The 27,474-nt window shown below is 38.6% G+C and overlaps 1 protein-coding gene across 2 annotated transcripts; it reads left to right on the forward strand.

Annotated features, from left to right (window-relative positions):
• The first annotated feature begins 480 nt into the window (after window positions 1-480).
• Window positions 481-27,254, forward strand: LOC136714791 (EEIG family member 2). Of its 2 annotated transcripts, XM_066692407.1 has the most exons (11): window positions 484-948; window positions 13,875-13,995; window positions 14,394-14,423; window positions 14,989-15,105; window positions 15,546-15,592; window positions 19,438-19,541; window positions 20,126-20,221; window positions 21,620-21,812; window positions 22,075-22,211; window positions 22,705-22,774; window positions 23,363-27,254. In XM_066692407.1, exons 1-11 carry the CDS (start codon window positions 803-805, stop codon window positions 23,403-23,405), a joined length of 1,104 nt encoding a protein of 367 aa, XP_066548504.1. In that variant the 5' UTR covers window positions 484-802; the 3' UTR covers window positions 23,406-27,254. The 2 variants fall into 2 exon arrangements, with proteins under 2 accessions (XP_066548505.1, XP_066548504.1); XM_066692408.1 differs by lacking the exon at window positions 20,126-20,221 and having other exon boundaries at window positions 481-948.
• Window positions 27,255-27,474: the final 220 nt, after the last annotated feature.

The raw sequence follows: 27,474 nt of genomic DNA on the forward strand, positions 1-27,474 counted from the left end.
GGCCATTGTTCAGTTTCACTTATGCTTGAATCCAGACTAATATATATATTTTTGTTACACTATGTTAATTGTGTGTTTTAATCCTGGGCTATGCATACTGGGTCATGGGAAAGTGTCGATATATGTTTAGTTTACTTGTGCCCTAATAATTGCATGGTCTTCTAATGTAAGCCATTGCCAGAGGCTGTTCTGCCTCTTTAAATATATTCTTACGCAGCCTGTGATTCTTTCTCCCTCCACTAGTGCTGTGGTTGCGTTTGTGTGGCGCAGTACCCGCAGTTTTGCGCCAATCTGCGCTGCTCCACCAATGGGATGGGAGGAATCCTGTAGATCTGCGCAGTACTGCGGAAATCTGCGCAAAAAGAACGCGACCTGTACGATTCATGACGCGCTGCGAATGCGCTTCTATTGAAACACTGGTCTGCGCAACCGCCCGCTCCCATTGGTGCAGCAGCGCAGATGAGCGCAGACCTGCGTTCCTGCGTGCTGCACGAAAACCACCTACGTCTGCAGCGAGGGAAGGTTTTTTTTTTTGTGTGTTTGCCTTGGTTTGTTTCCCCCAGATCTGTAATCGTAACGCAATTCAGGCTGAGGTGCTGTTGTTAAACCGGAGAGCAAGTATGCGCCCCGGAGCAGCGGCTGCGTCCCTGCATCGCCCACTCGCCCACTTCTGAGAGACAAGACCCCGAAACAGAAAGCACTTCTTCCGCGGTCTGCGCTGCGATCATGGGGCTGTGAAACGTTGCGTGCGCAGAGGACTCTGACATTTAAAGGAGACTGTTCAAGCTCCAAGACCCAATATATGGCTTTCATCATGATGAAGAAGAAGAAATTCAAATTTCAGGTGGATTTCGAGCTGGAGGAGCTGTCCTCCGTCCCCTTTGTCAACGGGGTCCTCTTCTGCAAAGTCCGGCTGCTGGACGGCGGTTTCTCGGAGGAATCGTCTCGGTAAAAACCTCGTTTATTATTATTTCATTCAGAGATGCTCCTGTACTGCCTTATTATACTAATCTACTGCTAACCAAGGCTCTTTTTTTTAGCATATCCTATAAGTGATAAAAGTTCATAAACCAAAGCAATATAGTCCACCTGATCGCATGTAAACGTCTGCAGGATAAACTACTCTGTAATGTGGCTTCAACAAAAATGGAAGATTGTTTCCCCCACTTTTGTAACTGTGATAAAAGGCAGCTGCCACGGTAATGTGCAGGAGATATAAAATACTTGCTTCACGATTTGACATTGAAGTCGATGTGCAACAGATCTGTCAGAAACAGAAGCTCCTGCGTGATATTTAACAGCCCGGGCTTTTGTTTACCTGCATCTGTAATAAACACTGGATTAAATGCACATCCACAGAGTTTACTGTGACCATAACCCAAACCATCAAACAAACTAACTAACTTGTGTCGGTTGCTCAGTATTGCGTTGTTTCTTTTTGCTTATTTTACACTGTAATACTGTCAGTACTGTCATTGCATTATTTTCTTTTGATAATCAGGGAACAAAAGCAGACGCCTAGTCATCCTATCTATTACTGTGACCAGGTCTAGGTGTTAATAAAGAGGAAATGCAAGATTAATATGAAACTAGAAAGGGCTGGATGTTGTGTTCAGATTTGCAGTAATATAATTGACTATCAATAGCCGGGTGCTTTGCAAGAATAAGCATATAAACGTGTATTCAGTAACAGATAATCGGCCATTGATGTGGAAATGTTCTCGTAGGAGTTGCAGCCCATTATTTTACGCCTAAAATGCAAAATGGTAAGGGTGTGTGTGTTGCCATGCATCATCTTAAGCTACTTGGTGTTCAGTCTTTATTATTGTTTTATTAATGTAGTCATTATCAGCTGTTGCTGGTTTGGAGTGCACATCTCATTAAAAAGCCATAGACTTGTAATCTGGCAAGAAACGGTAAAGTTATGTAGTGCAGAAATGAGTAGCCTACAGAGTAAAGACCACTAATGCAAACAGACACTAGTACAAATGATGTGCAGCATTACAATAAACTGGAATAGCAGGATATAGGCTAGAGAGAATATATTTGTGGTTTGATATTTCATAGTGAGGAATGTAATTACAGGTTACAGGTTGAAAAAAAAGATGTGTATATATATATATATATATATATTATTAATCGTAGGCTTTACATATGTAGCTTAGTTGTGATGAGGCAACCACTGAGAGTGCAAATCTGATATTGCTAAATATTTCCTTTTGAAATGATCTTAACACTTTTAATTACATGTCTCTCTTTAGAATGTAACAATGTAGAATATGAGGCACTATGTGTTTCTTATGGCATTTTCTTTTACTGTCAGAAACAATTTCCTTAGCAAATGCTGCTTTGGACAAAACATTACATTGATATTTCGATTCAAATTCAATTGTGAAACTGTTAGCTATGTGAGGTCAATATTCATAATGTGCCCTGAATTAAGTTGTCAGCTTTCAAACATACCCTCAGCAGTTTAATGCAATAATGTTTATGAGAATAACTTTATGTATCTTTTAACAAGCAGATGGTTATATGTTCAAGTATGCAACGTTTTAGTGACCCAGAATTCACAGTGAAGACATAAGAAAACTGACTCAAATCTCTCTTTCCACCATTTGATGCTTCCAAACTCTCCACCTGTAGATCTTGTAACTGACTGCAGCAAATGCATTTTAAACATTTTATTTCAATGTGCTTTCTCAACATATTAAATAATTGTAGCATTCATAGTAGAAAAATAATAACGCTCAGTAGTGAATAGTATTCTCTGTATCACCTATAAGAGGATGGAAATAATCAGTGATTATAGGAATTTATATAAGAATGCTTTATCATCTAGGCTATACTTTCAGTTTTACCAAGGTACCAAAAGTAAAGGCCTTGAGCCACCTTATCAGCCCTGCCACTATTTTGCAAGGACTAAGTGTCAAGCGATATCCTTCAACTAACTGTTTATGGATTTATTAATCCAAATACAAAAATAAACCTTTGCCCTTGTTGACAAGTTTGTCATTTTAGAAAAGCAGGAAAAATACAACATTTCTACATTAAAGTTGAAAATATATTGTATAGTCTATGAAGTTTCTAGTTCATGATTTAATGTGCAGGAGGTGGTGCACTTTTCTTTTAAAGTTTACAACAGTTAAATTGGCATGTAGTTTTAAATAATTATCCTGCCGGGCACGGTTGAATGTTGTACACAACAGTTGAATACAATAGTGGATCTAATAGCTGACAGTCAGGGGATTAATTATTAAGCTACTTATGTGAGATAAAGAAGTGCCTTTCGTGGGTGGTTGATCTGTACGGTTGATAATGCAGCATGATTTATGTGGGGAATCTTGACATGCCTGTAGTGATTGAGATCAATGCCATCAGCCTGAAGCATGTGGTATAAGAAAGCTTCTTGTGTGGCAAAACCAGGTCAGTATCGAGAGACGGATTAAAGATTAGACCCACATTGCAGGACTGATAGTGGAAGTCAACACTAAATAAATCTTTAGTCACTGTGGGTGTGCTATTGAATTTCCGGTTCAAGAGACACACAAAGGTGCGCAATGAACACAATTATCAAGATGGAAAACATCGCTAATGCATGCATTACAGAGCAGAGAGAGAGGTCATTTAATTGTAGAGCCTGCCCATCTGACTGAAGTTTGTGTAGCTTTTTATGTCTTGCTTCCCATGAAATGAAAAACCAACCGGCAGACTAGGCATTGAATCATTCACAGGGTAATTCTGTTGCTAATTCACATGCATGTTTTGTTTTATTATTACTTCAAACAGCAACACCACTGCATACAATACGGTATATTTATGGGAGTAAAACCACACGTTCACTTCACGTTCTGCATGAGTCAGGGAAACCTCCACCTTCCCCAACTGAAGATCCAAACTGATGCAACAGAGGACGTAGTGTGACTCATTTTGCAACAGTAATGTTTTTTGCGCTTGCTGGATGTTTTTCTTGTTGTCATGTAAGCAGCTGAGAAGGGTTTACCCTGATCTAGTTTCTTCTTTCCAGCAAGCAGGATCAAAAGAAGGAAGGGGGGAACAGCAGCATTGATGACGGTTTATACATATAGCGTGTAGGTATAGTGGGTCGCTGTAGTAAATCCCAATTAAACTGTTTAAAAGCAGACCACATCGCTTATACCTTTAAAATTACTACAGCATTCAACCATTATAGTGCACACAGGCCTACTGCATCATTGTGGTTTATAACACAATTTGGAATAAAGGATCTGAAAGTATGCAGGCAAGTTCCTAGGCTAATTAATTTCTGTCCCTATATGGACTGAAGATTTACATCTGAGATAAAGGTAGGAATGGTTGCATTCTGGTTCTTTACAGAGCATTTATAAGGTTGAGGTTGAGACTGAGGTTGGTGCTGGGGCCTAAAATGGGGAAAGTAAACTACTGATGTACAATGATGTGCAGTCAAGGATGGAAATAGGTAGTTTCACATCATAATCTGAGAGAGAATGTTGTGTATGCAAATGACATGCATATATTTCTGGTTCACTTTGATTTAGTGATTGAATTATTTTATTTTGTCCTGCTATTTTATATGCTCTGAGAAATAAAAAAAAAATCTACCTATCCCTGGTACTGTATCTTAATGTTGGTTCCAGATAGAAAACAGATACAGCTTTGAATATTCCATCCATGTAGTGCGAATCTCAATCTTGGAAGTGAACTCTCATTAAACTCGGATCATTTAGCAGTCGCTTTGGTTTGATGACCGCAAAAAAGCAATTAAGCCACACTTCACTGGACATATAAAAGCAATGGTAAAGCCACAGCGGATATTAATAAAATGGACAGATCGAATTTGTGTCTTGGCACGAAAAAATTAAGAATGCATTTTGGTATAGCTGGACATTGTCTTTCAAAAATCTGATTTCCATTGCATGCCTTGCACTCTATGTAGGTGCTCCATATACATTTATTTTTATGTTTAAGTCAATTGATAAAGCAACCACATCATAATGGAGTATCCAATGACAGCTGAAATACTTAAGAACGTTACAGGTCAAGCCAAAGCCAGCCTGTGAGAAACCTCTGATACTGGAGTCAATACTTTAGATACATGCCGTACTAAAGGACATTGATCTTCTGAAACCAGTCTAGCCTGCTCAGTGTTTGGCCTTTGCTGCTGACCTTTAACTGGCTTGTGTAGATGGTTTGTTGACCAAAATATACAAAGCTGACCAAGGGGTTTTAAAAGATCAGTAAGTGTCTTGTTTTTGTGAAAAGTGTCCGTGGTGTGTGGACCTGTGGAGGTTTAAGTGGATGCCAGTGTACCAATCCTTCACTTGGAGACTTGCACTAGGAACAGTCGCCTTTCATTTTAGATGTTCTAGTTAAGCAGCTTTTACAGTTACCCGAGTTGCACTTTTTATAGTTTCAGATTGAGTTCAATTATGAGTAAAATGTATGCTTAATGTTACATTGGGATTGAAACAGACATTGCATTCAGATTGAGAGAAAGACACGCTGTGACCTAATTGTCTTCCAATCGACCTTTTACTGCTTATTTTATTTCTTATGAATTAAAACCGAATATGTTGTCAACAGGGAGACAAGCATGCTGCACACAGCTCTTAGCCAGAGGGATAGTGACTGCTCCTCTTTTAATTCTGTTAAATCGTAAGTAGGAGATGTTGCTATAGTGATCCCCTCGTGTGAAACCAAGAAGTCGAGGGATACTGTGAACGTCTGGCTGTTTCGTTACTTGGATACATGGGGTAACTCATCGACAATGCGGCAATATGGTCACCAGTGGATCTGTATCAATATAGTACAGTGGCTGGTGAATCACTCTCTGTGGGTTCCCGTCCGACTCATTATAGTCTACCCAGTTCTCACTCTGTGGGCTGAGCGAGTGAGTCACTGGCATCCTCCCTTGCTACATCAACGTTAGCCGGGGTATCTCTTTTCAAATCTCAGCCTGGCACTGACGAGCCATGAACGTTATGGGTCATTGACTCTTTCCAATCTTGATCCTTCCTTTTAAAGCAGTTAGTGCTACTGAATTACAGATGTGATTGTTAAAGAGCAGCCTCTCTGCCTTGCGCAGGTGTAGACCTGTAACCAGACTCTCGGTGCGTTCTGAGATTGATTTCTTTGAGTGGCCCTCTGAAATTTGATGGACAGCAGCACTGAGTATTATATTAAACCTGCACTGAATGAGTAGGTGTCAAGGAAGGCTGCAGCACAGATATGCACCTGCAGATTCCTATCAGTTTACTTAGGGAATAAAAAGTGATTGGTTGTGGGGTAGTGATGACCTCGGTGCTGTGGAGAGGAATCCTATACGTCAATGAGAGAAACTATTTTCAGGCAGCTGCACTCAGGAGACACAGGGAGTGTGCCATTATGAACGTCTAAATATAGTGGCGTACGAAACAGGATTCCCTCTTACAGTTCCACGGTATGTGAATGGGATGTGATTTTAATTTAATCTGCCATGTGGTACCTTGGGCTAGATCTACAGTCCTTGTAAAATATATAAATAAACAGACGGAATTGGGGAATATTATGCCAATATTAAAGCTTTTGATTTCTGGAGATTGATCAAGATAATCCCATTGTGCATTTCAGTCGCATTTAAAACAAATAACATAAAGATCTGATTTCCAGCTACTAGTTTTCTGAATTAAATTACCATAGAAATGAAGAGAGAATATACACTCACCTAAAGGATTATTAGGAACACCTGTTCAATTTCTCATTAATGCAATTATCTAATCAACCAATCACATGGCAGTTGCTTCAATGCATTTAGGGGTGTGGTCCTGGTCAAGACAATCTCCTGAACTCCAAACTGAATGTCTGAATGGGAAAGAAAGGTGATTTAAGCAATTTTGAGCGTGGCATGGTTGTTGGTGCCAGACGGGCCGGTCTGAGTATTTCACAATCTGCTCAGTTACTGGGATTTTCACGCACAACCATTTCTAGGGTTTACAAAGAATGGTGTGAAAAGGGAAAAACATCCAGTATGCGGCAGTCCTGTGGGCGAAAATGCCTTGTTGATGCTAGAGGTCAGAGGAGAATGGGCCGACTGATTCAAGCTGATAGAAGAGCAACTTTGACTGAAATAAGCACTCGTTACAACCGAGGTATGCAGCAAAGCATTTGTGAAGCCACAACACGTACAACCTTGAGGCGGATGGGCTACAACAGCAGAAGACCCCACCGGGTACCACTCATCTCCACTACAAATAGGAAAAAGAGGCTACAATTTGCACAAGCTCACCAAAATTGGACAGTTGAAGACTGGAAAAATGTTGCCTGGTCTGATGAGTCTCGATTTCTGTTGAGACATTCAGATGGTAGAGTCAGAATTTGGCGTAAACAGAATGAGAACATGGATCCATCATGCCTTGTTACCACTGTGCAGGCTGGTGGTGGTGGTGTAATGGTGTGGGGGATGTTTTCTTGGCACACTTTAGGCCCCGTGGTGCCAATTGGGCATCGTTTAAATGCCACGGCCTACCTGAGCATTGTTTCTGACCATGTCCATCCCTTTATGACCACCATGTACCCATCCTCTGATGGCTACTTCCAGCAGGATAATGCACCATGTCACAAAGGTCGAATCATTTCAAATTGGTTTCTTGAACATGACAATGAGTTCACTGTACTAAACTGGCCCCCACAGTCACCAGATCTCAACCCAATAGAGCATCTTTGGGATGTGGTGGAACGGGAGCTTCGTGCCCTGGATGTGCATCCCACAAATCTCCATCAACTGCAAGATGCTATCCTATCAATATGGGCCAACATTTCTAAAGAATGCTTTCAGCACCTTGTTGAATCAATGCCACATAGAATTATGGCAGTTCTGAAGGCGAAAGGGGGTCAAACACAGTATTAGGATGATGTTCCTAATAATCCTTTAGGTGAGTGTATGTCTTAGTATTTAGATACGATTTCTGTCTAGAATACATCCCTGTTTTTTTGTTGTGATTGTTTTTATGTAGCGACGATTGTTTCTTTCCCACTGAAGGGAGCGATTGAAGGGAAGGGAAGGCAGAGACATACGGAGGAGGGAATGAAATGTCCCAAAGAAATGAATAATCAGTGAGCTCTTTGAAACATTAATGAACCACCCAGCAAAGTGACATGTCTCAGCTGTGTGGGACTGAAAAAATACAAACACGGTTTACAAACGCAACCGTAAATAAGTATGCATTTGCCCTTAAATATTTCAGAGCCAGGGAATCACATAGGACAACTCATTATCTTAACTGTTTTTGTTCCATGCACATCTGTTCAGTTTGACATATTTTTACATGGCTTATTGTTCTCAGGGGTGCCTAGAATACAATTTAATCAAGAACCGTAACTAGGTTTCCCTTGTCATAGCACAGATACAGTGCCTTCTCTCCATTAATTGTCTCATAGTAGCTTTTAATAGTGTGAAAAAATTACTTCCTCTGTAATGCTTTCAGTTCTCTGCACAATGGATAGCTTGTTCATTTTGGCAATTTAGGCTGCCAATTAAAAAAATGAAAATAAATAAGTCTTAAAATAACCATTATGGATCACTGTTGGAGTTGTTTCATTTGAGATCAAACTAAATCAGCAGTAAGGTTATTACTGAAGGAATATTGAAACATCCAGGGATTTCTCTCATGCTGTATTATATTAGTATACTTCAATCTGTAGGCTTGTGGTGTCAGAAGTTCACATTATGCTACAAAAATATTTTACAAATAACGTGACAAACCAAAAGTTTAGTGTTTATTTATTTGTAAGAATCTGAATGCAACACGTCCCCGAAACATCATTACATGCTTTATTTCATATGCTGTGAAAGTTGATCACAGGGGACCCTTTCTGTAACTGAAGAATTCAGTCAACCAGTCAAGCTAAAAGGCTGGATTCACCCCTGATGTATCATGTGTGTATATAAACATATTTTCATTCTTTCATCAAACTCTGAAGCATTATTCAAAATCCACCGAACTCTATATATTATTTTAATTGGCTCTTGGCTTAAATGCATAATTGATGCCAACAGCTATTTTCCTCTTTTGATAACAGTATACCAACATCAGATCATTATATTAACTTTGAATAACATGTTCATTTATATACCTACAAAGCTTGAAATGCCCCCACTAACTAATGTATTCGGTAGACTTCAGAAAATAATTTCTCATGCTGATTTTTAGTTGAATCTCCTTGTTTTTGTTAGATGATACAGAAGGGGGGGAATCATGTTACAATCTTACTTATATCTAACAAAAAAAAAAAAAAAAACATTTTAAAGATAAATTGTCATGTTCACACAGCATGAGAACAGTGGAAGCCAGGTTGGAGATCTGCAAAGCACTATCAAGGCCCGGAGGCACCTTTCATAAATAGAGTGCATTGTAAATGGATTTCATTATAAATCAAATATTCCTTTAATTCTTCTTCCTGTTCCACTCAGGGCTAACCTGATTCAAGGAAGAGAATGGAAATGCAATGCCATTATCCTCCTCCCTAACTTTTCAGTCGAGAAGTTTTCTCCGGGTCGGAGTGCTTTGAAGCGTTCGCTCTGTCACTTGAGCTGCTTGATGTTCACAAGAGAATTGGAATAGCTGGAATATGCAGTGGGTGATATACACTCACCTAAAGGATTATTAGGAACACCTGTTCAATTTCTCATTAATGCAATTATCTAACCAACCAATCACATGGCAGTTGCTTCAATGCATTTAGGGGTGTGGTCCTGGTCAAGACAATCTCCTGAACTCCAAACTGAATGTCTGAATGGGAAAGAAAGGTGATTTAAGCAATTTTGAGCGTGGCATGGTTGTTGGTGCCGGGGGGGCCGGTCTGAGTATTTCACAATCTGCTCAGTTACTGGGATTTTCACGCACAACCATTTCTAGGGTTTACAAAGAATGGTGTGAAAAGGGAAAAACATCCAGTATGCGGCAGTCCTGTGGGCGAAAATGCCTTGTTGATGCTAGAGGTCAGAGGAGAATGGGCCGACTGATTCAAGCTGATAGGAGAGCAACTTTGACTGAAATAACCACTCGTTACAACCGAGGTATGCAGCAAAGCATTTGTGAAGCCACAACACGTACAACCTTGAGGCGGATGGGCTACAACAGCAGAAGACCCCACTGGGTACCACTCATCTCCACTACAAATAGGAAAAAGAGGCTACAATTTGCACAAGCTCACCAAAATTGGACAGTTGAAGACTGGAAAAATGTTGCCTGGTCTGATGAGTCTCGATTTCTGTTGAGACATTCAGATGGTAGAGTCAGAATTTGGCGTAAACAGAATGAGAACATGGATCCATCATGCCTTGTTACCACTGTGCAGGCTGGTGGTGGTGGTGTAATGGTGTGGGGGATGTTTTCTTGGCACACTTTAGGCCCCTTAGTGCCAATTGGGCATCGTTTAAATGCCACGGCCTACCTGAGCATTGTTTCTGACCATGTCCATCCCTTTATGACCACCATGTACCCATCCTCTGATGGCTACTTCCAGCAGGATAATGCACCATGTCACAAAGGTCGAATCATTTCAAATTGGTTTCTTGAACATGACAATGAGTTCACTGTACTAAACTGGCCCCCACAGTCACCAGATCTCAACCCAATAGAGCATCTTTGGGATGTGGTGGAACGGGAGCTTCGTGCCCTGGATGTGCATCCCACAAATCTCCATCAACTGCAAGATGCTATCCTATCAATATGGCCCAACATTTCTAAAGAATGCTTTCAGCACCTTGTTGAATCAATGCCACGTAGAATTAAGGCAGTTCTGAAGGCGAAAGGGGGTCAAACACAGTATTAGGATGATGTTCCTAATAATCCTTTAGGTGAGTGTATGTCTTAGTATTTAGATACGATTTCTGTCTAGAATACATCCCTGTTTTTTTGTTGTGATTGTTTTTATGTAGCGACGATTGTTTCTTTCCCACTGAAGGGAGCGATTGAAGGGAAGGGAAGGCAGAGACATACGGAGGAGGGAATGAAATGTCCCAAAGAAATGAATAATCAGTGAGCTCTTTGAAACATTAATGAACCACCCAGCAAAGTGACATGTCTCAGCTGTGTGGGACTGAAAAAATACAAACATGGTTTACAAACGCAACCGTAAATAAGTATGCATTTGCCCTTAAATATTTCAGAGCCAGGGAATCACATAGGACAACTCATTATCTTAACTGTTTTTGTTCCATGCACATCTGTTCAGTTTGACATATTTTTACATGGCTTATTGTTCTCAGGGGTGCCTAGAATACAATTTAATCAAGAACCGTAACTAGGTTTCCCTTGTCATAGCACAGATACAGTGCCTTCTCTCCATTAATTGTCTCATAGTAGCTTTTAATAGTGTGAAAAAATTACTTCCTCTGTAATGCTTTCAGTTCTCTGCACAATGGATAGCTTGTTCATTTTGGCAATTTAGGCTGCCAATTAAAAAAATGATTAGTTTTCTCTCGCATGTTTATGTAGGCTTGGGTGTTTGATCTTGATCCTTTAGGAGCTGACGTGGGGAGTCGTCAATGTTTTGTGTACTTGCCATTCTTTGATGTCATACTCTGTTTTGGCTACATTGCTTAAAAGTTTAATTGTGTTCTGGATCAAATGTACAGGATGTATAAAACATCTGGCCCTGAAGAGTCTGTAAAATAAAAAAGCCTAAAACAATTTAATAACGGATTAACAAAACATGTAAACAGTACAAGTAACAGGGTTGATATTAAGACAAAAATGTTAAAGGAAAAGAGCCTGAATCAGCTGTTGATTTAATGCTTTGATCAGCTGGATGTCCACTAGTGAAGTAGTTTGTGCTGCCCTGCAAAAGCGTGCACTGTCTGGAAGATCTAAGATTTGCTTTTGAGAAATGAATGGAGGATGCATTCCACAAGGATTTGACAATCTTGTCATATTAAAGAGAAACATCTGATTAAAAGGGTTGAAGATAAAGATGTTTTGACCATTAACTCTACTTCAAAGTTCACGTCAACTTCACATGAACAGCCCCTCCCCAAAGGCAGCGTTTCACCAACGGAAAACCTCTATATTAAACACCGGCACTCCGAAATACCTCTGTGACTTCACACTGAGTATGATGTTTCACAGATGCACTTTTTTGTGCAAAGAAATAATTAATCTCTTTTATGGATGTATTTTTATTTAAATTAAATAGTACAAGTTTGTAGCCGATTATTGTGACCTTATTACATAAGGTCTGCAGCAAAATCAATTTTTTTTCTGCCTTCTATCCAACTGTGCAGTGAAAATAAATGTGCTTTTATTTATAGCTATAGAATAGTATTTGTTGTGTATAGATTATGGAAATACATTTGGTTTGAATAGGTACACTTTAACACATTTGTGGCATCAGGCACATAACCCTATTGGCATCATTTTGGGATTAGCCTACTTGACTTAAAATGACTTCCGATCTTTTAAGTGTTTTAAATCCAGCTTTCACAGGTTAAAATCTAACACTTTTGAATCAAGCTTCTCTGAACTGGTCAGACTGCCATTCTGAACACAGACAACCAACTGTATCCAGTTTTCATTACCCTTGGACATCTTTGTCTTCAGGAAATAATCTAATGTAGTGTAAAGGGATTTGGTCAGCTCAGCTTTGTAAATAAAAAAAATGATATTCTTCATCATTAATTTGAATTATAACTCTAGTGTGTATCACTTAGTAGAGATGGCATACGTTGTTTGTTTATGCTAACAAATATATTGATTACAATATTTGTATTTTACACTTTGCAGGAGAGTAATTTGGACCTCCTTAATTAAGTAGATGATCTTCGTTTATTTAAAAGTAAACTGTTTCTTTCAATTCTACTTAGAAAATGATGCAATATTACTAATGGGTAAAGTTGATTTTGCTGCAAATATATTTGTCATGATTTCTGCACTCTTTGCCAAAATAATTTCACCATGTGTGTTTGGTTTTGTTTTGTTTCTATAGTTACTTTTTTGTTGGCAGATTTTGAATAAAAACCCTCAACAGTAGAGGAAGGCGTGGCCTTTTGGCCCACAGTAATCTTGTAATCTTTTCCATGATAAATATTTGTTGCTGTGTAGAAGAACCGTTACAGACTAATTTACACTTTCAGTATCAAGACTGGTAAAATCAGGATTGGTCTAAGACATTAATGGGATTTTAAGTTTAATTTGCCATAGAGCTAATGAGGTCTTTACTGTAAAGTCTCATGGATGTTCTGCATTCATGGGGTCATTTTGTATAGTGTGACTTTTTATTTACAAATCTACCAACAAAGAATTTTCTTTGTGTTGGAAACTGTTATCCTAGAAGATGTATATGGTTTATTTTAACCCAATTTGGTTATTGTGCTTTGTTCCGGTACTCTTCCTAATCATTTTTGATAGTATTAGGCATACAATTAAATACTAAGTGTTCTCTTCCTAACATTATCAGAAGTAGAGTAAGATAAACATCATTAACGGGCAGTACTTATAATTTCCGAATGGCTGAACTTCCTTTTGTGACATTTTCCTCTCGCCGTGCCAGCTCCAATATTCAAGTCGAAATTTACAGCGCTGTGTTGCAGAGAAGAAAAATTCTCCCCACAGAATGAAAACATTTCTGTACTGATTAACTACAGCAGTCTTGTTGAATCACTGTTCTCCTGGTTTCCATTAACGAAGATGGCGTTATTTCTGTTATTATGAAACAAAACCCACTGTAGACAGTAGATCCCACCTACCCAAGGATCTTAATGTACCTGTAGACACTTGCTATTCATAATTGTTTCAAATATTGGAAAGTTAAACATCAAGTGGAGTGTTTCCAGTGTGGAGTTGTAGATCCAAAAATAAAATCGGCAAAAACTAATCCCGTGTTTTCTCTTGTCTTCTTAGGGAGGCAGTGCAAGCTAATTGTGTTCGTTGGAGGATGAAGTTCTCATTTCTGTGTAAAATGAGTGCCAGTGCCAGTACAGGAGTGTTAGACCCCTGTGTGTGCCGGGTATCAGTCCGCAAGGTATGCTCCGTATCTTTGCCTTTTTTACAATTTGTTCCTCACCCTTTCTGTGAACTACTGTTCTGAATTATGTTGCTTTTGTGCCATTTCTGAAGTTTGATAGTGCTAATGAAGTAGGACAAAGATAACTTGACTTCACATCCGGGGTAGAGTACAGTTATATCATATGCCAGTTGAGTTTTGCCTGATTCACAATTCCTCCTCCATTTCAAAACATTGTCCTTCTTTTTTGAAGCACCATGTGAAAGTGATTGTATCTAAGGCCATAATGACATAATGCTAAGAACGCACCCAAACAATGATTTAGCTGAAGTGTCATCGAGAAAGAGAGGCTTTTGAAGCATTTAGGATTTTCCTATTGTTTTTCCTAATATGTCCAATCATTGTCTCTCTTTTAGGAACTAAAAGGTGGAAAGACTTTTGCAAAGGTAAGAGCTTCAGAGTTAATGTGTGCATGGGTAGCTGGATCTACTACTTTAGGACAAGGGCAGAGAAATGAGGGGCACGGACACATTATTGGAAAGTTAATATGGGGTATCGAGCAGTACTGTAGGCCTGTGCACAAATTTTAAATTGGCTGTAAAGAGAGATCGGTAGGGAGTATTGGGATTCAATGACAGAAGCGAGACGGACAACATATTAGATGAGCAGCAGAGTTTTGGGTTGGTGAAGGGAGGTTCCCCGCACAGAGAAAGCATGAGAGATTTGTCCTGTGCTAAATCTGTGCCACCGAGATAATGGGTAGTATGTGATACGTCTCTGTGAGCCAACAAATTAAATGTAAACAGGAAAAAAAACATTCTGAGGAAGATTAACCTTTATATGCATACTCTATATTTGTATAAATGGTAAATATTGATGCTTTTGGCAGTCAGCCATGTTGAATTAGTGAGAAATACCTGTGGCTTATGGCTTGTAAATATATCTGGTGATTAAACAGAAAAACTGAACAAAAACAAGAAAATACTGAGGTTTGTGTATTTTATTTTGCAGCTTGGCTTTGCTGACCTAAATCTAGCTGAGTTTGCGGGCTCTGGGAATACCACACGGAGATGCTTACTGGAGGGTTATGACACCAAGAACACACGTCAGGATAACTCCATACTGAAGGTGAGAGACGGAGCGAAATCCACAAAGCATACTGAAGATTCCTGGATTGGACCAAGCGCATCTTTATTTCAACACCGTGCTTTTTATAAACATGTGGCCACTAGCCTGTAAATGTAGCATGGTTAATAAAAGTTTCTTCATAGACGGACTAAGATAATATTGACTGAAAGATTTATTTTATTTTATTTTCTCCGCAAAGCCTTTACTGACCCACCACTTAAATTGAAAATGATCCTTCCTGAATCTTTAAAGGGAAGTAAATCACCTACAGATGTATTCCTTCCTCATCTGGAGTCGCTGCACATAGATTTGATGGCCGATGCTAGTATTTGTTAAAATGTGCATCAGTGGCCAATACCTGTAAAATGAGACCCATCTCAAATGGGTATATTGTACATGATGCTCATTCTCTGTCCTGTTTTTCTTCTTCACTGTTTTAGGTGGTAATCAGCACACAGCTGATGTCAGGAGACCCATGCTTTAAAACGTAAGAAGTTCTGTATTTTGATGTTACCTTAAACGGACATGCAGATTACTGTGGTCTGTTCTGGTTCCCTCATCTCTGTATCTATTCTCAGAAACAAGGGTTGATATACTAACCCTTCTTTGAGGAAGGTATAATAAGAAATGAGGCTAACCTTGAGAACAGACTCATTTTATTATATTTATTTTCACAACATTCCTTCAGTGCTTTTCCTTCTTGAAACGGGTATAGTGGGAAAGTTTTCTCTCTAATATGTAAATGTGTTTGAACTGAGCCGTACTCACAAGAGAACTCTCGCTTTCCCGTTCAAAAGCAAACCTGTTCAAAATAAAACATAATTTATCTTACAATCAGACAGGATAGTGTGAGAAAATCATAAGAGACTACCCACCTAAGCAACAGGAAAAATAGGACTGTGCATTGAATATAAAAACGTGCTGTTTTGTGGGGGCAGGAGATAAAATGGACTTTTTTTCACCCTGTAGTTTCATGAGTAGTATGTGATTTATGGCCTGTGTGGGAGTTGTATTTCTAAATAGTATCATGTTTTAACAGCAGCCATGTAGTAGCCTCCATATGAAACAGGATTTGCACATTGAGTATTATTCGCCATGCTGTTTATCAATATGGGCTGCATACCTCAAAAAGGTGAAGTTAATTACATATCAACGTGGAGTTGTTCTAGGCAGGTGTGGGCTTTCTATTCACTAAGATTATTCCATGTAATTTCTGATACTTTGATGCTTTTAAATAATAATGAATTTATTTAATATAAATGAATTGGCCATCTTATTCTGGGACACGAAACATAATTCCATAAATATTTGCTATCAAGATTAAAGGCATGGTAATATCTAAAGACAGCTGAAAGTAATTTATACATCAGTAAGTACGCAAGATATATGGATTAGAAAGTGAAGTATATTTACTAGAAATTACTGCTCATTTCTATTATTTCATATCTGGAGCTGTGCATTCCTAAAGCACAGATTCTTGGCAGTCTTTCCGCAAGGCTTTCTGCCGCTCCCTGGTCCACTCTGCTTTGCTCGATAAGATACAAATGCCTTCAGAAAATGAAAAGCAGAAGATTGCGAGAGAAAAACAAAGCCATAAAATAGCACTGATTTGTGGCTCACTTTGCAATCCTTCTTGACAGCTTGCTCTGAATATACTTCAGGAATTTAATTTGCGCGAGTCCAAGAGGCTTCGCTCTCGGATCAGATCTAATATCACTGATTGAAGGAAAACATTTGTCACGGCAGGTGCGGCCTGGCAAACACGCAGGTAGAGGAAAGTGTGGGTAATTGGACCACTGCCGCAGGAGTCAGATGTAATTAACCCTTTCATTTAGGGACATTACAAAGCAGGTCGCAGTAAGGAAGCCTTTTCAGTCGACTGTATGAAAACGCGCTCTCATCAGAGATGTCCTTGGTTATAATATTACTCAGACTCCCAAAAACCAGAACATTGTCAGTGTTTTTTTGCAACAATTAAAATAACAAGGTAGTTTAAGAGATGTTAGTGTTGACTGAATGTTTTTAAATGAAACATTTCTGTAAATGATATCTGATTTTTTTTAAATTATTCTTTAGGTGTGAAGTCAATTAATTTGTGGTAAGCAGGTAGTAGAAAAATGGAAAGCTGGAATTATAAAAGTCTGTGGTCCCATTTGTAGTGTGTTTGTTTACCCATAATCTATTGTATTATTACCCAAAATATCAAAACATCCCAGTACTAAAGTTTAAAAACTGAACTGATATCTGAGACCTCATCATAATTCAGAGTGGAGAAGAGAAAAACAGTGGGTGTGGCCTTTGAAAAGCAAAATGATCAAAAACAAAAAAAGAAAGAGTGCGGAACAGAACATCAACGTTGTAAAATGTTTAATGATTCTGGGTAGTGTGGATACCCAACCTCTCGGTGCTGTTTTTCACCGAATCATTAAGCGATCCCTTGGAGAAGTCATTATTGTACCTCGACTTTTGATCAGGCCGGACAGACTGCTTCCTTTGGTGCTCAGAGCTGGAGACTTCAGAGCTGTCTCTTTCATTGCGAATCCTTGGAGGCTTGGCAGTGCATGTGTGTGCGTGTGTGCGGACTGATGAAAACAACCTGCTATCTGCGGAGAAGAGGAAGTGGGGGCTTTGTGTGGTTCCTATTCATCAGTTAGCACTTCTACCGCTCTACCTTTGATGCATCATAAAGTTGCACAAGATGACCTTAAGTACACAAAATGTCCTGTATTTACTTTAGCATCAGAGAGGGATTTACCGTATTTCAAAGAGAAGAGTCGTTATAAGCCCTGTGTACGTAGGATGACTGTGCTTGTGACTCTACATTCGGCAAACACACCGCGTTACATTGTAGATTTAAGTTTAAAATAAATACTCATCACCCTGCATGTCTCAGTTTAAAATTCCTGAGTAAGAAAGCTTATGAGAAACAGTTTTGCTTCTAGAGATGGGCTTCAAGGCATATACTGTCCAAAGAAATGTTGCCTTTGAAAGCTTTTTCACTAGGTTCAGGCAGTTTGTATACTGTTGGGGTTTGTTGCGATGTCTTAATAGTCAGGACCCCTTTGAAAATAAGATGTATATCTTACTGGTTAAATAAATATGTTTTACTATAACTAGTCTTGATAAACACAGCATTTAAAACCAAGGAATAAAGTCACAGACCTTTCGCACTGTAATTTTCATGATTTCCATTCAACCATTTATGTGTTAACTTGTTAGAGCACAAAGCGCTTAGTGCTAGAGAATGCATTTTTATTTATTTATTTATTTTACTTTGGATACATGATTTATGTAAGATGTTTGGGAAAAGTGAATTTGCAAACGTAAAACCAATTAAAACATGCTAGTCCAGGTTAAATAGACTTATGAGTTATAAACAAGACCAACCAGTTTTGTTTTTTTCCCAGATAGATTGCCTAGGGACTGTATGAGAACATGTTTTGAAATGTACCACTCCCAGCTTCAATCCATGATGGGGAAAAAATGTAAGGTGTTATTTGCAGGATTAAATTGAGAGTTAAATTGTTTTTCTTCTAACCATGCTTATTTCTATTTTCTGTAAATTTTAAACTGTGTTTTTAATGCGGTCATGAATGTGTTTTTTCCTGTCACGTTCTGCTTTATTAGAATAGTATACCTAGTAGAAACACCACATAATCAACAGTGCTGAGTTAAAAGACAAACCTCACATATTTATTTTTACCTTGTGTTTCAATAGATGTCTATAGAATGCATGTCAAGGTGCAGCTTCTGAAAGAATAAGCAAAAGTGATTACAAAAATACTACTCTAGTTTATTTTAATGTTAATTTACAGCTACAGTGTTGCCAGTAAGACACAAGGTTTTTGGTTTAAGATTTGCTGATATGGCATTTGATAAAATGTGCTTTTCCGTCTGCTGATCTGACATGCATGTGACAGGAAATGAGTTCTCTGGCACTAACTGTTGTTTAATTCTCAGTTCGTTTGAAATCGGCTGCTAAATATGATAGATCCTGTAACGAGGATTATCATAAAGCAGATTACTGAATATGCCAGTTTTCTCTGTGTGTTAATACTGGAGGTATACAGAAGAATTTTCTTTGTAACCTCATTGGTAATTTGAAAGTACTGGTTAGCTGGTCACTGACACAATGAACAATAAACTCCATCATATGGATGTATATTTAAAATCCACAGCATTTCTTTACAATATTGGGGAAACTTTTTATTCAAGGTGGTGGCTGAACATGGTATACTTCTCTTCAGTGATGTATAGTTAAATATTTATATATATTTAATTTGTCTTTTATTTCCTTCATGTTACCTCTACTAAAATACTGTTTCCCTCCAGGCCTCCCTCCACTGCAATGTACATAGGGATACAAGGAGATGCAGAATACTTGCATGAAGATAGAAAGGGAGGAGACACACAGAAACCATTCCTTGGAATTTCAGGTACAGCCCTTGTTATTTTATTCATTCTATGTTATTATAAAAGAACACGTCCCTTTTAAACTAGTGAATTATGGAGGGTGTTTTTTCTGGAGCAGTAGAAGCTTTCTGGCACAAATACCTGTTGGAACGTATCCTTTTTATTATGTCACAAACCAGTTTTGCTCAAGCAGAGTTGTACAGTGTTTTTCATAGGCACATTGAGAGTGACTTGAATACCTGTCCACTTATGTGACCAATTGGTAGCTCAAAATAACCTCAAATAACTACTTTTTCAAATAAACCACTGTGCTATTGATGTTGTTGCAGCCTGTGTGATAACCTGAGCATACAATCCATTTTTATTTTTTGAGTACTGTATTTCCTTCTTGCCTGTGTTTTGCCTTGTGCTTCTTTGGACGGCTTGCGAAAGTGTGTCTCTAAAATTATAATTGACTTCTGCTCTGCTTTGCTTTAATCCCAGGACAATCTCCAGCTTAATCACTCGACATGAGAAAAGCTAGTTTATAAGGGTGGGGACTCTTTTTCATCATGGACACAGAATAATAGCTAATAATGAGCTTTTTTTTATTTTACAAACCTGACAGAGACCCAAGGAAAATGTGCCTCTGTTCCTGATGAACTGGGGGTGTGCGGGCACTCCAGAACCTCGAGCTATGCTAGTCAGCAGTCTAAAGTATCAGGTATGGACCTTCACAGCTCATAAGCAGTTTCGCAGTTTGTGTTTGTTTTCCAGTAAAGTCAAACTCCAAAGAAAGGGATCATGCCCCCATTAGTGGTGTCTCCCTTCAAATTCTCAGTCCTCACAATTCAGATTGCTCAATTAAATTAATATTACAATAAAAAATGTGAACTACTGCAAATAGCTGTTAGGGTGAGCATTAGTGCCTGCGTTATGGACATATTATGTGGACTTTATTTAGTATATGTACATTATGAACTAATACATGATTTTATCTGATTATTCCTTCCTATCCCTTTGTCTCTCTTTCCTGAACGCAGCGTGTGGCTATGAACGTACTTCTGCTTTTAAACTTGTCTGCTTGTCTAAAATTTGAGTGCAAGTGCTGTGGTTCTGCTTCTTGTGAACTTATCTTTACATTGTGTGTTGTTGCTATTTCCATTTCACATGTACTGCTGTTTGACTATGTGCACAGCCATCTCAGACATAATACTGTTGCAATTTTGCTCAAATACAACTCCATTTCTAGCATTATACACATCGAAATGTATACAGGACAATACTTTTGAAGGGATTTCATTTAGACATTTGTCAGTGTCCGCTTTTGTCCATACAGTTACTAGTTTGCCATTCGATTATCTTATTCTATGTTCCATAAAGGGCTCTTATTTATTATTTGTTACACATGCGATGTGCTTCATAGATATACTTGGTTATTGAAGTTCAAGGTGCTTAATATGCATCAAACGTTAAATATTTTTCCTCAAAACAAGAAAGTGGAACAGGCGAGAAAGAAAGTAAAGCCATCAACTGAAATAACAAGGTCATAAATAAGAGGGGTTTAAGAGTTTAAAGAGATTCATGCTCTCTCAAGTCAAACCCTATGCCTTTCATGGAGATAAATTATGAATACAACTGAAACTGTTGCTGTTAAGTAGGGAATGAGTTACAGGTGGGTGATTTGAGTATGGCATTGTTGCTGTCTTAAAGAATAAGCATTATTTATTTGCCTTAAAGTTATATTTCGACCAGCCAAAGATGTTTGTGGCATGTGGGCGTTAATTTCCAAGCAGTTGGGTCATTAATCACAGACTGAGGGTCTTGATTAAAGCCCCAGGCTCTCCGATAACATTAGACTTGCATCAGGCTTAAGTAGCTTTATTATTTAAGCATAATAATAAAATGTAGCCTTTTTGAAAGATACACAAAAACAGGGAAGGTGTACTGAGGGATAAAATAAGTTATTGCAATAATGATAATATTCTGTATTTATAATCTGATGTTTGCAGCTCAGAGTAGTGGACTGAGAGGTTGAGGATGCCTTCACTTGCCGTTTGAAGTGTCGATCTATGCTGTGGGCTGACGGCCGTGCCTGTCTATTGTCGTTGCTGTGTTGCAGGATATAGCACAGGGCACTCGCGCTCCTCCAGTCTGTCCGAGCTCTCGCACCGGAGGAACACCTCGGTCGGCAGCGCGTCAACCGGGATCGCGAGCATCCCCGAGCCCAGCGACGAGAGGGAGGCCCGGGCCAGGCCCATGCCAGAGCACCTCACCCCCATCAAAAGCGCGTGCTCCTCCGAACGCCTCAGCAGGTCAGTAGCAGGGCCAACCCTCTCTATCTATCATGAGTGCTTATATTGTCATATGATCGATTTGTACCATAGTAATGGTTACACAGTAAGGAGGTTACAGACTTTAAGGACTGCAGTACAGTGGAGTTCATGTAAGGTAATAAAAGCATAACAAAGACAGCAAGGTGTCGTGTCTTGGGTAGTGCTGAAATAGACGGGGAGGGGGGTGAATTATTGTGCGGTGTAAATTATTAATGATCAGCTCATTTTCAACGTCTCTCAGACACCCCATGAAGCAGGACTCGATGGAGTCTCAGCTGAAGCGGGTCGATGCCACGAGAGTAGATGCCGATGACATTGTGGAAAAGATCCTGCAGAGTCAGGATTTCACGCACAGCTTGCTGGACTCCAGCGCAGAAGGTACGGCGCGAGTGTCTGAGAGCGAGTTTTTAATTCACGGGTATGGTAATGCACAGACGGATCCGGTTCACGTTGGGAGGCCGCATGGGTGTGGTTGTGTTGAAACTACACTGAACTGACAGAAATTGTTAGTAAACCTGTTTTTCCTTCTGGCTTACTATCAAACAGGGGTTGACAGGGAATGATACATTGGATTGTTCAGGGCAGTTCCACAGTAAAGGTTAACACTTCATAATGTTTTGTCAGGTTAAGTTGTTTCAGTCTACATTATCCAAGTGGTGAATCTTTTTTGAATCTCTAAATTATTAGGCGCTGTCTAAGATGTAACCTTCTGTTGTTCCAGTTAAATTATCCCCCTCAGCGCAACATTGAAAACGAACTCCTCAGTCAATATCTGCTTATTTTTAGATTGCTAAGCAACCAGCTCTTTCCTGAGACAACCTCGCTCGCTTTGCCATTCCCTCTCATATATTTATTTATTTTTGCATTTCAGAAGAGGGTTTGCGGTTATTTGTTGGTCCTGGTGGTAGTACTGCTTTTGGAAGCCATCACCTCCCCACAAGGTCTGTATCTGACAAGTGCTTAAGAAAAATTGACTTTTTATGTATCTTAACTCTAGACACTAAGTAAGGAAGAGAGTGTACTTAAGCACCGTAAAATACGGTACTGATATCTAATCACACATTAAAAAGGTTACATGCACAACACAGGCAACAATATTATTTTCAAGGTTCCTGAAACCTCCATAAGATATTGTTTTATTACCAGTAGGCTTGCCAAGCCTTCAAGATTGTCCTGGTATCTCCATTAAGTGGAATTTAGGACTCTTGGAGACAACCTAGGTAAACAATAAGTCAGAAGAGTAATAGATATGTTTATTTAAATTTAGATCTATTATGATTAGATTCTCTGTGGTTTCACACGTATAATGTCACCTCTTGGAGCACCTTGTACAAGTGTGACGCACTGTTGTGTGACTTGCAAACATGAACATGTTCAAAAACAATTCCAGATTAATATCCAGAGATTGTAGTAGAACAATGAGTGAAGGGTACAGTGTGTGTGCTGCAGACCATGAGATTTTGATAACCGTAAGTAGCTGTGAGAGAGAGAAGGCTGTGTTTGTGACTCATTCTTATCCATTTTTTCAGGGTTGGAGCTGGAGCTTACGAACAAGTGGTGATAAAGCGCTAAAAACGCAGGTGCTCTGGCAGACAGCTGTCAGAGCCAAGATGGATCCAAAAGGGGGGTGGCAGCGACCACGTTGAGTCTCACTTCATTCCAACTACACCTTTCTAAAACTTGAAACCCAGGTTGGTATTAAAAACTGCAGAAGGCCTGCGTAAATGGCACCCTCTGGTGTCGACTAAGTGAGGATGTAACTTAGCTGAAATCAATACTGTTTATTTAGCAGAGGCGACGGAGGGATGTCAGAGAGAGGAAGAATGTATCATTTTTCTGTAAAAGCTGTAATATACCACTGCTCGGGAAGTCTGATTATTTCCCAGGATCGCTACAGGTCCAGCACAATTTCAATGTTTGGCCAAGTGGTGTGAGCAAGCTGAAGCCCCATACTCCATCAGAAGGGATTTTAAAGACTGTATTTGTGTCCTGTAAATCCTCCGCTTCTGATCATTTTATAAGACCCGTTTGTTGTTTTTGCTTTTGTTTTATTATTTCTGTTTCTTTGTTGGATTAATTCTGGGCTTCCTACAATTCCGTTTTATCAATGTTTATTCATGAGCTGCTAAATAGTGTTTACTCGGTTTCTTAAAATGTCAAGGTATTTCAGAAATAGGTGTTTACTGCTGGCATTGAAGTCTGACTGTCTGGCACAGTGTTTTTTGTTTTTTATTTGTGATTTATTTAAAATTTATAGTACAAACCTTTTTCATTATGACATTTAAACTGACTAAAAGACTGTAAACTCAGGTAATTCCACTTTTAAGTAAACACAATGAAAAGCTGCCTTTGTTTTTTTTTTTTTGTCTCTTTTAATTTTCCTGTTTGTTTGTGTGTTTGTTTGGCTTTTTCTTTTCATCAAGACATATTGTTTAATTTGAAAGAAAAGTTAAATAATTATTTTGCGTAGTGCATAGTTGGGTTTGTGGGATTGTTTAAGTGAAAAACTGCATCCCAGTATTGGGAAGAACAGATTGACCACAAACTTCAGAGAATCGCGGTTGATTTCTTTAAGCTTTATACTGCCAGTAGAACTATATGCTTTAAGTGTAGTTTACAATATTGTTTGGAAAGAGGCTTATTGGGTTCTATCTGTTGTGCAGCAAGGCCATGATATTCAGTAATGTGTTTTTAATTAAACAGTTATGCTATGAAATGCCATACATCTTAATAGGTGTACTCTGATAGACACATCAGACATTTTTTTTACTCCCGAGTTTGTTTTAGTTTTGTTAATGATTTAAGTTCCAGATTTGACCTCTAAGTGTCAACAGAGATCTGTGGCGGAATTATTTAAGATTAAGTAAACGCCAAGGCCCGGCTTATTCATGAGTTATTTGCACTGTGTTTCATAAAAGGGGGAATCTGCAAGCATATTGAATTACAATTTTTGTATTGGATGACCTTAGACTTTCCAAAACAAAAGAGAAAAGACTTTATAGATTAGGATCCAGAATAATTTGGACTCAAGTCCATACATGGTCAGACGCAAAGCTCCTGTCACCCTAAATTGAGTATTTTGATCAATTGATAATTCTGAATTGTTAACATTAAAAATAATGCATACGTTTAATTAAAGCATTATATGGATTTGATGCTGTACAACACAAAGAAAAGAAAAAAAGGTCTTTGCAAACATGTACAAGGTTTAAGAACCTGTAACAAATATAACAAAACTCACCTGCTGGTCAGTGTGATCTAAAAACGAGTTAATGGCAAAACGATGAACAAATGCAGAAAGCACAGAAAGAATTGATGCAAATAGTGTACTATATTACAAACTAAATAACCCTTCTGGAGATTCATGGATAACGGTTATAAACTAAAGCGAATACATGTGTTTAAAGATAAAGCTGCATTTATGATTTAAATCAGCTTGTAGAACATTTTCAAATAGTGTTTGTGGAATAAAAAGCTAATCTAGGACATAATTTCTGACTTTAATCACTCCAGGACATGGCTATCCAAGCATTCATTTTCAGCAAGGTAGAAATAAGTGTTCTGCTAAAGCACAGCTGGATCAGATCACCATACATGTGGATGTGTGTGTATTTCATACAATTATAGACAGCCCCTTCCATATTTGTATATACATGCGTGTGCAAGTATTTCCATCCATACAACAGTACGTCCAGATTTACAGTAGCACCTGCCCATAGCTGCCAAAGCCAGGCTATCCTACGCACTGTGAGTCGCATGTGGACTGTTACCAGCCCGTCTGTCCACTAGACCTTCCTAAGAATAATCTGGACTATACTTCTCCATTCCAGCAAAGTCTGACTTGTATTCAAAGTTCAGGTTCCTCTTGGGGAAACATGGTGGCTCCATGATTGGAGATGGAGAATGAATGAGTAGCTTAATCTACATCAGCCAATAAGCATGTCTACATAATGAGTATATATCATTACTCGAGACATCCAATAGAACCGTATATGAAGGGTAACAATGAAACTGTAACTGAAACGTACTTGATTAAAGTATCTACACAGAGACGGAATGGAACATGAAGAGTTAGTATTGAATAGTAGGAGGGAAAGGCTTGCATTATAAAACATCGGCAGTTTTCTCCCACGCATCTTATCATCGTTTAGCACAACTTAGCACAAATTAAATTGACACATTTTTTTATGCGAGACAATTATTTTGGCGTTGAAGTTTGAATCTTTTGAAATGTGGATATACAATGTTTTACTTTGTGCCACCTAGTGGTGTAACATGTAATCAGTTGGAGGACTATGTAGTTGTTTGTCTGAAATGACCTTAATACCAGGCACCCAGCCACTGAAGAGGATGCAATTATCGAAATGAAATCCATTGTAAACAACTGAATGAAGAATTAAAATGGAGGTTTTAACACACCCAGTCTTTTGAACATAACTTAATTACTCTATGTTAACAGCTTTTGTAATCACCAGTGACAGTTGTGTGTGTGTGTCGCATTCTGAGAGCTCGACAACTTTGAACACGTAGCGTTCAGTTGTGTATGAACCATATTCATGAGCAGTGTGCTTTCTGTCGTGTTAAACACTCACTAGCTGGTGTTTTAAGAGGGAACCGTTCAACTATTTTGGGGTCTCTTCAATGAATAGTTCTCACTATGTTTTTCCACAAGGGTAATCCAGGAACCAGCTTCTTTGTGTGTATGGATCCATTATATACTCACAAATGCACACATAAACAATCTAACAAATCTGTGTTTTGAAGTTTTTGTTGAATTGGTCAGTGGCTTTCCTTGTAAGTACAGTACCTCCATATGTCAAAAGATAACTAAAGTAGATGTGATCAGAAGAGAACTGTATCGGAGGGTATTTTATTTATTTCCACCACGGCCGATTTTGTCAAGACTGGGGACAGGGACAGCAGTTAGGTGGTGGGGGCACAGCCACGATACTCCTACGAATATAGCTTTAAATCCAGTCTTCTGTACTCTTACTGCATATAACATTCATAACACACCAAAATATTTTACTATCGTACAGCCTAATTGTTTATTAGAAACTTACAAGAAAATGTGAAGTGACACCTAAAATGCTTTTTGTAACTGGGGAATGACCTTCATATTTGTAAGACTATTCATATTTATTTCATGATCTAATTCTAGGTACTGAATTTATTGTAATAATTCAACATGACTGTGTTTTTTTATTTTTTATTTTTCTTGGAGCTTTAATTTTATAGGGCTGTTACGGTTTATTACTGTAAAGTGAAGTCGGGTATGTTTGTCCAGTGTTTAATAACCTGAAAGTCAGAGGTGTCTTTCTGTGTTTCAATGAGATTTTGCCTTTGTTCCCAGCACATTTACACATGTACCGTGTACTGAATATTAAAAAATAAATAAAAAAATGTACAGATTAACTTGAATTCCTTTTTCTTCTTTATTTTTGCCAAAAAGCTTGACTTTATACAAAAATGGTTTTGTACAATAACCAAAGAACAATAATGCTCAAAAAATAAAATCTAAAGCAGATTCTTTGAGTTTAAACGATTAAAAGCAATACATGTTTCTATAAAAATATGGATCCCCTTCTCATTAACACTGGGACTGTTCTTCATGCTTTAACCTCCACCACAAAAAGACTGG

This window comes from Amia ocellicauda, chromosome 19 (assembly GCF_036373705.1).
Source record: "Amia ocellicauda isolate fAmiCal2 chromosome 19, fAmiCal2.hap1, whole genome shotgun sequence".
Classification (NCBI taxonomy): Eukaryota; Metazoa; Chordata; class Actinopteri; order Amiiformes; family Amiidae; genus Amia; species Amia ocellicauda.

Excerpts from the sequence above, each read along its gene's own strand:
- LOC136714791 (XM_066692407.1), top strand. The coding sequence starts at position 803 with ATGGCTTTCATCATGATGAAGAAGAAGAAATTCAAATTTCAGGTGGAT. Across the intron at positions 20,222-21,619 it reads TCAGCAGTCTAAAGTATCAG|GATATAGCACAGGGCACTCG; the intron begins GTATGGACCTTC and ends GCTGTGTTGCAG. Across the intron at positions 21,813-22,074 it reads TCCTCCGAACGCCTCAGCAG|ACACCCCATGAAGCAGGACT; the intron begins GTCAGTAGCAGG and ends AACGTCTCTCAG.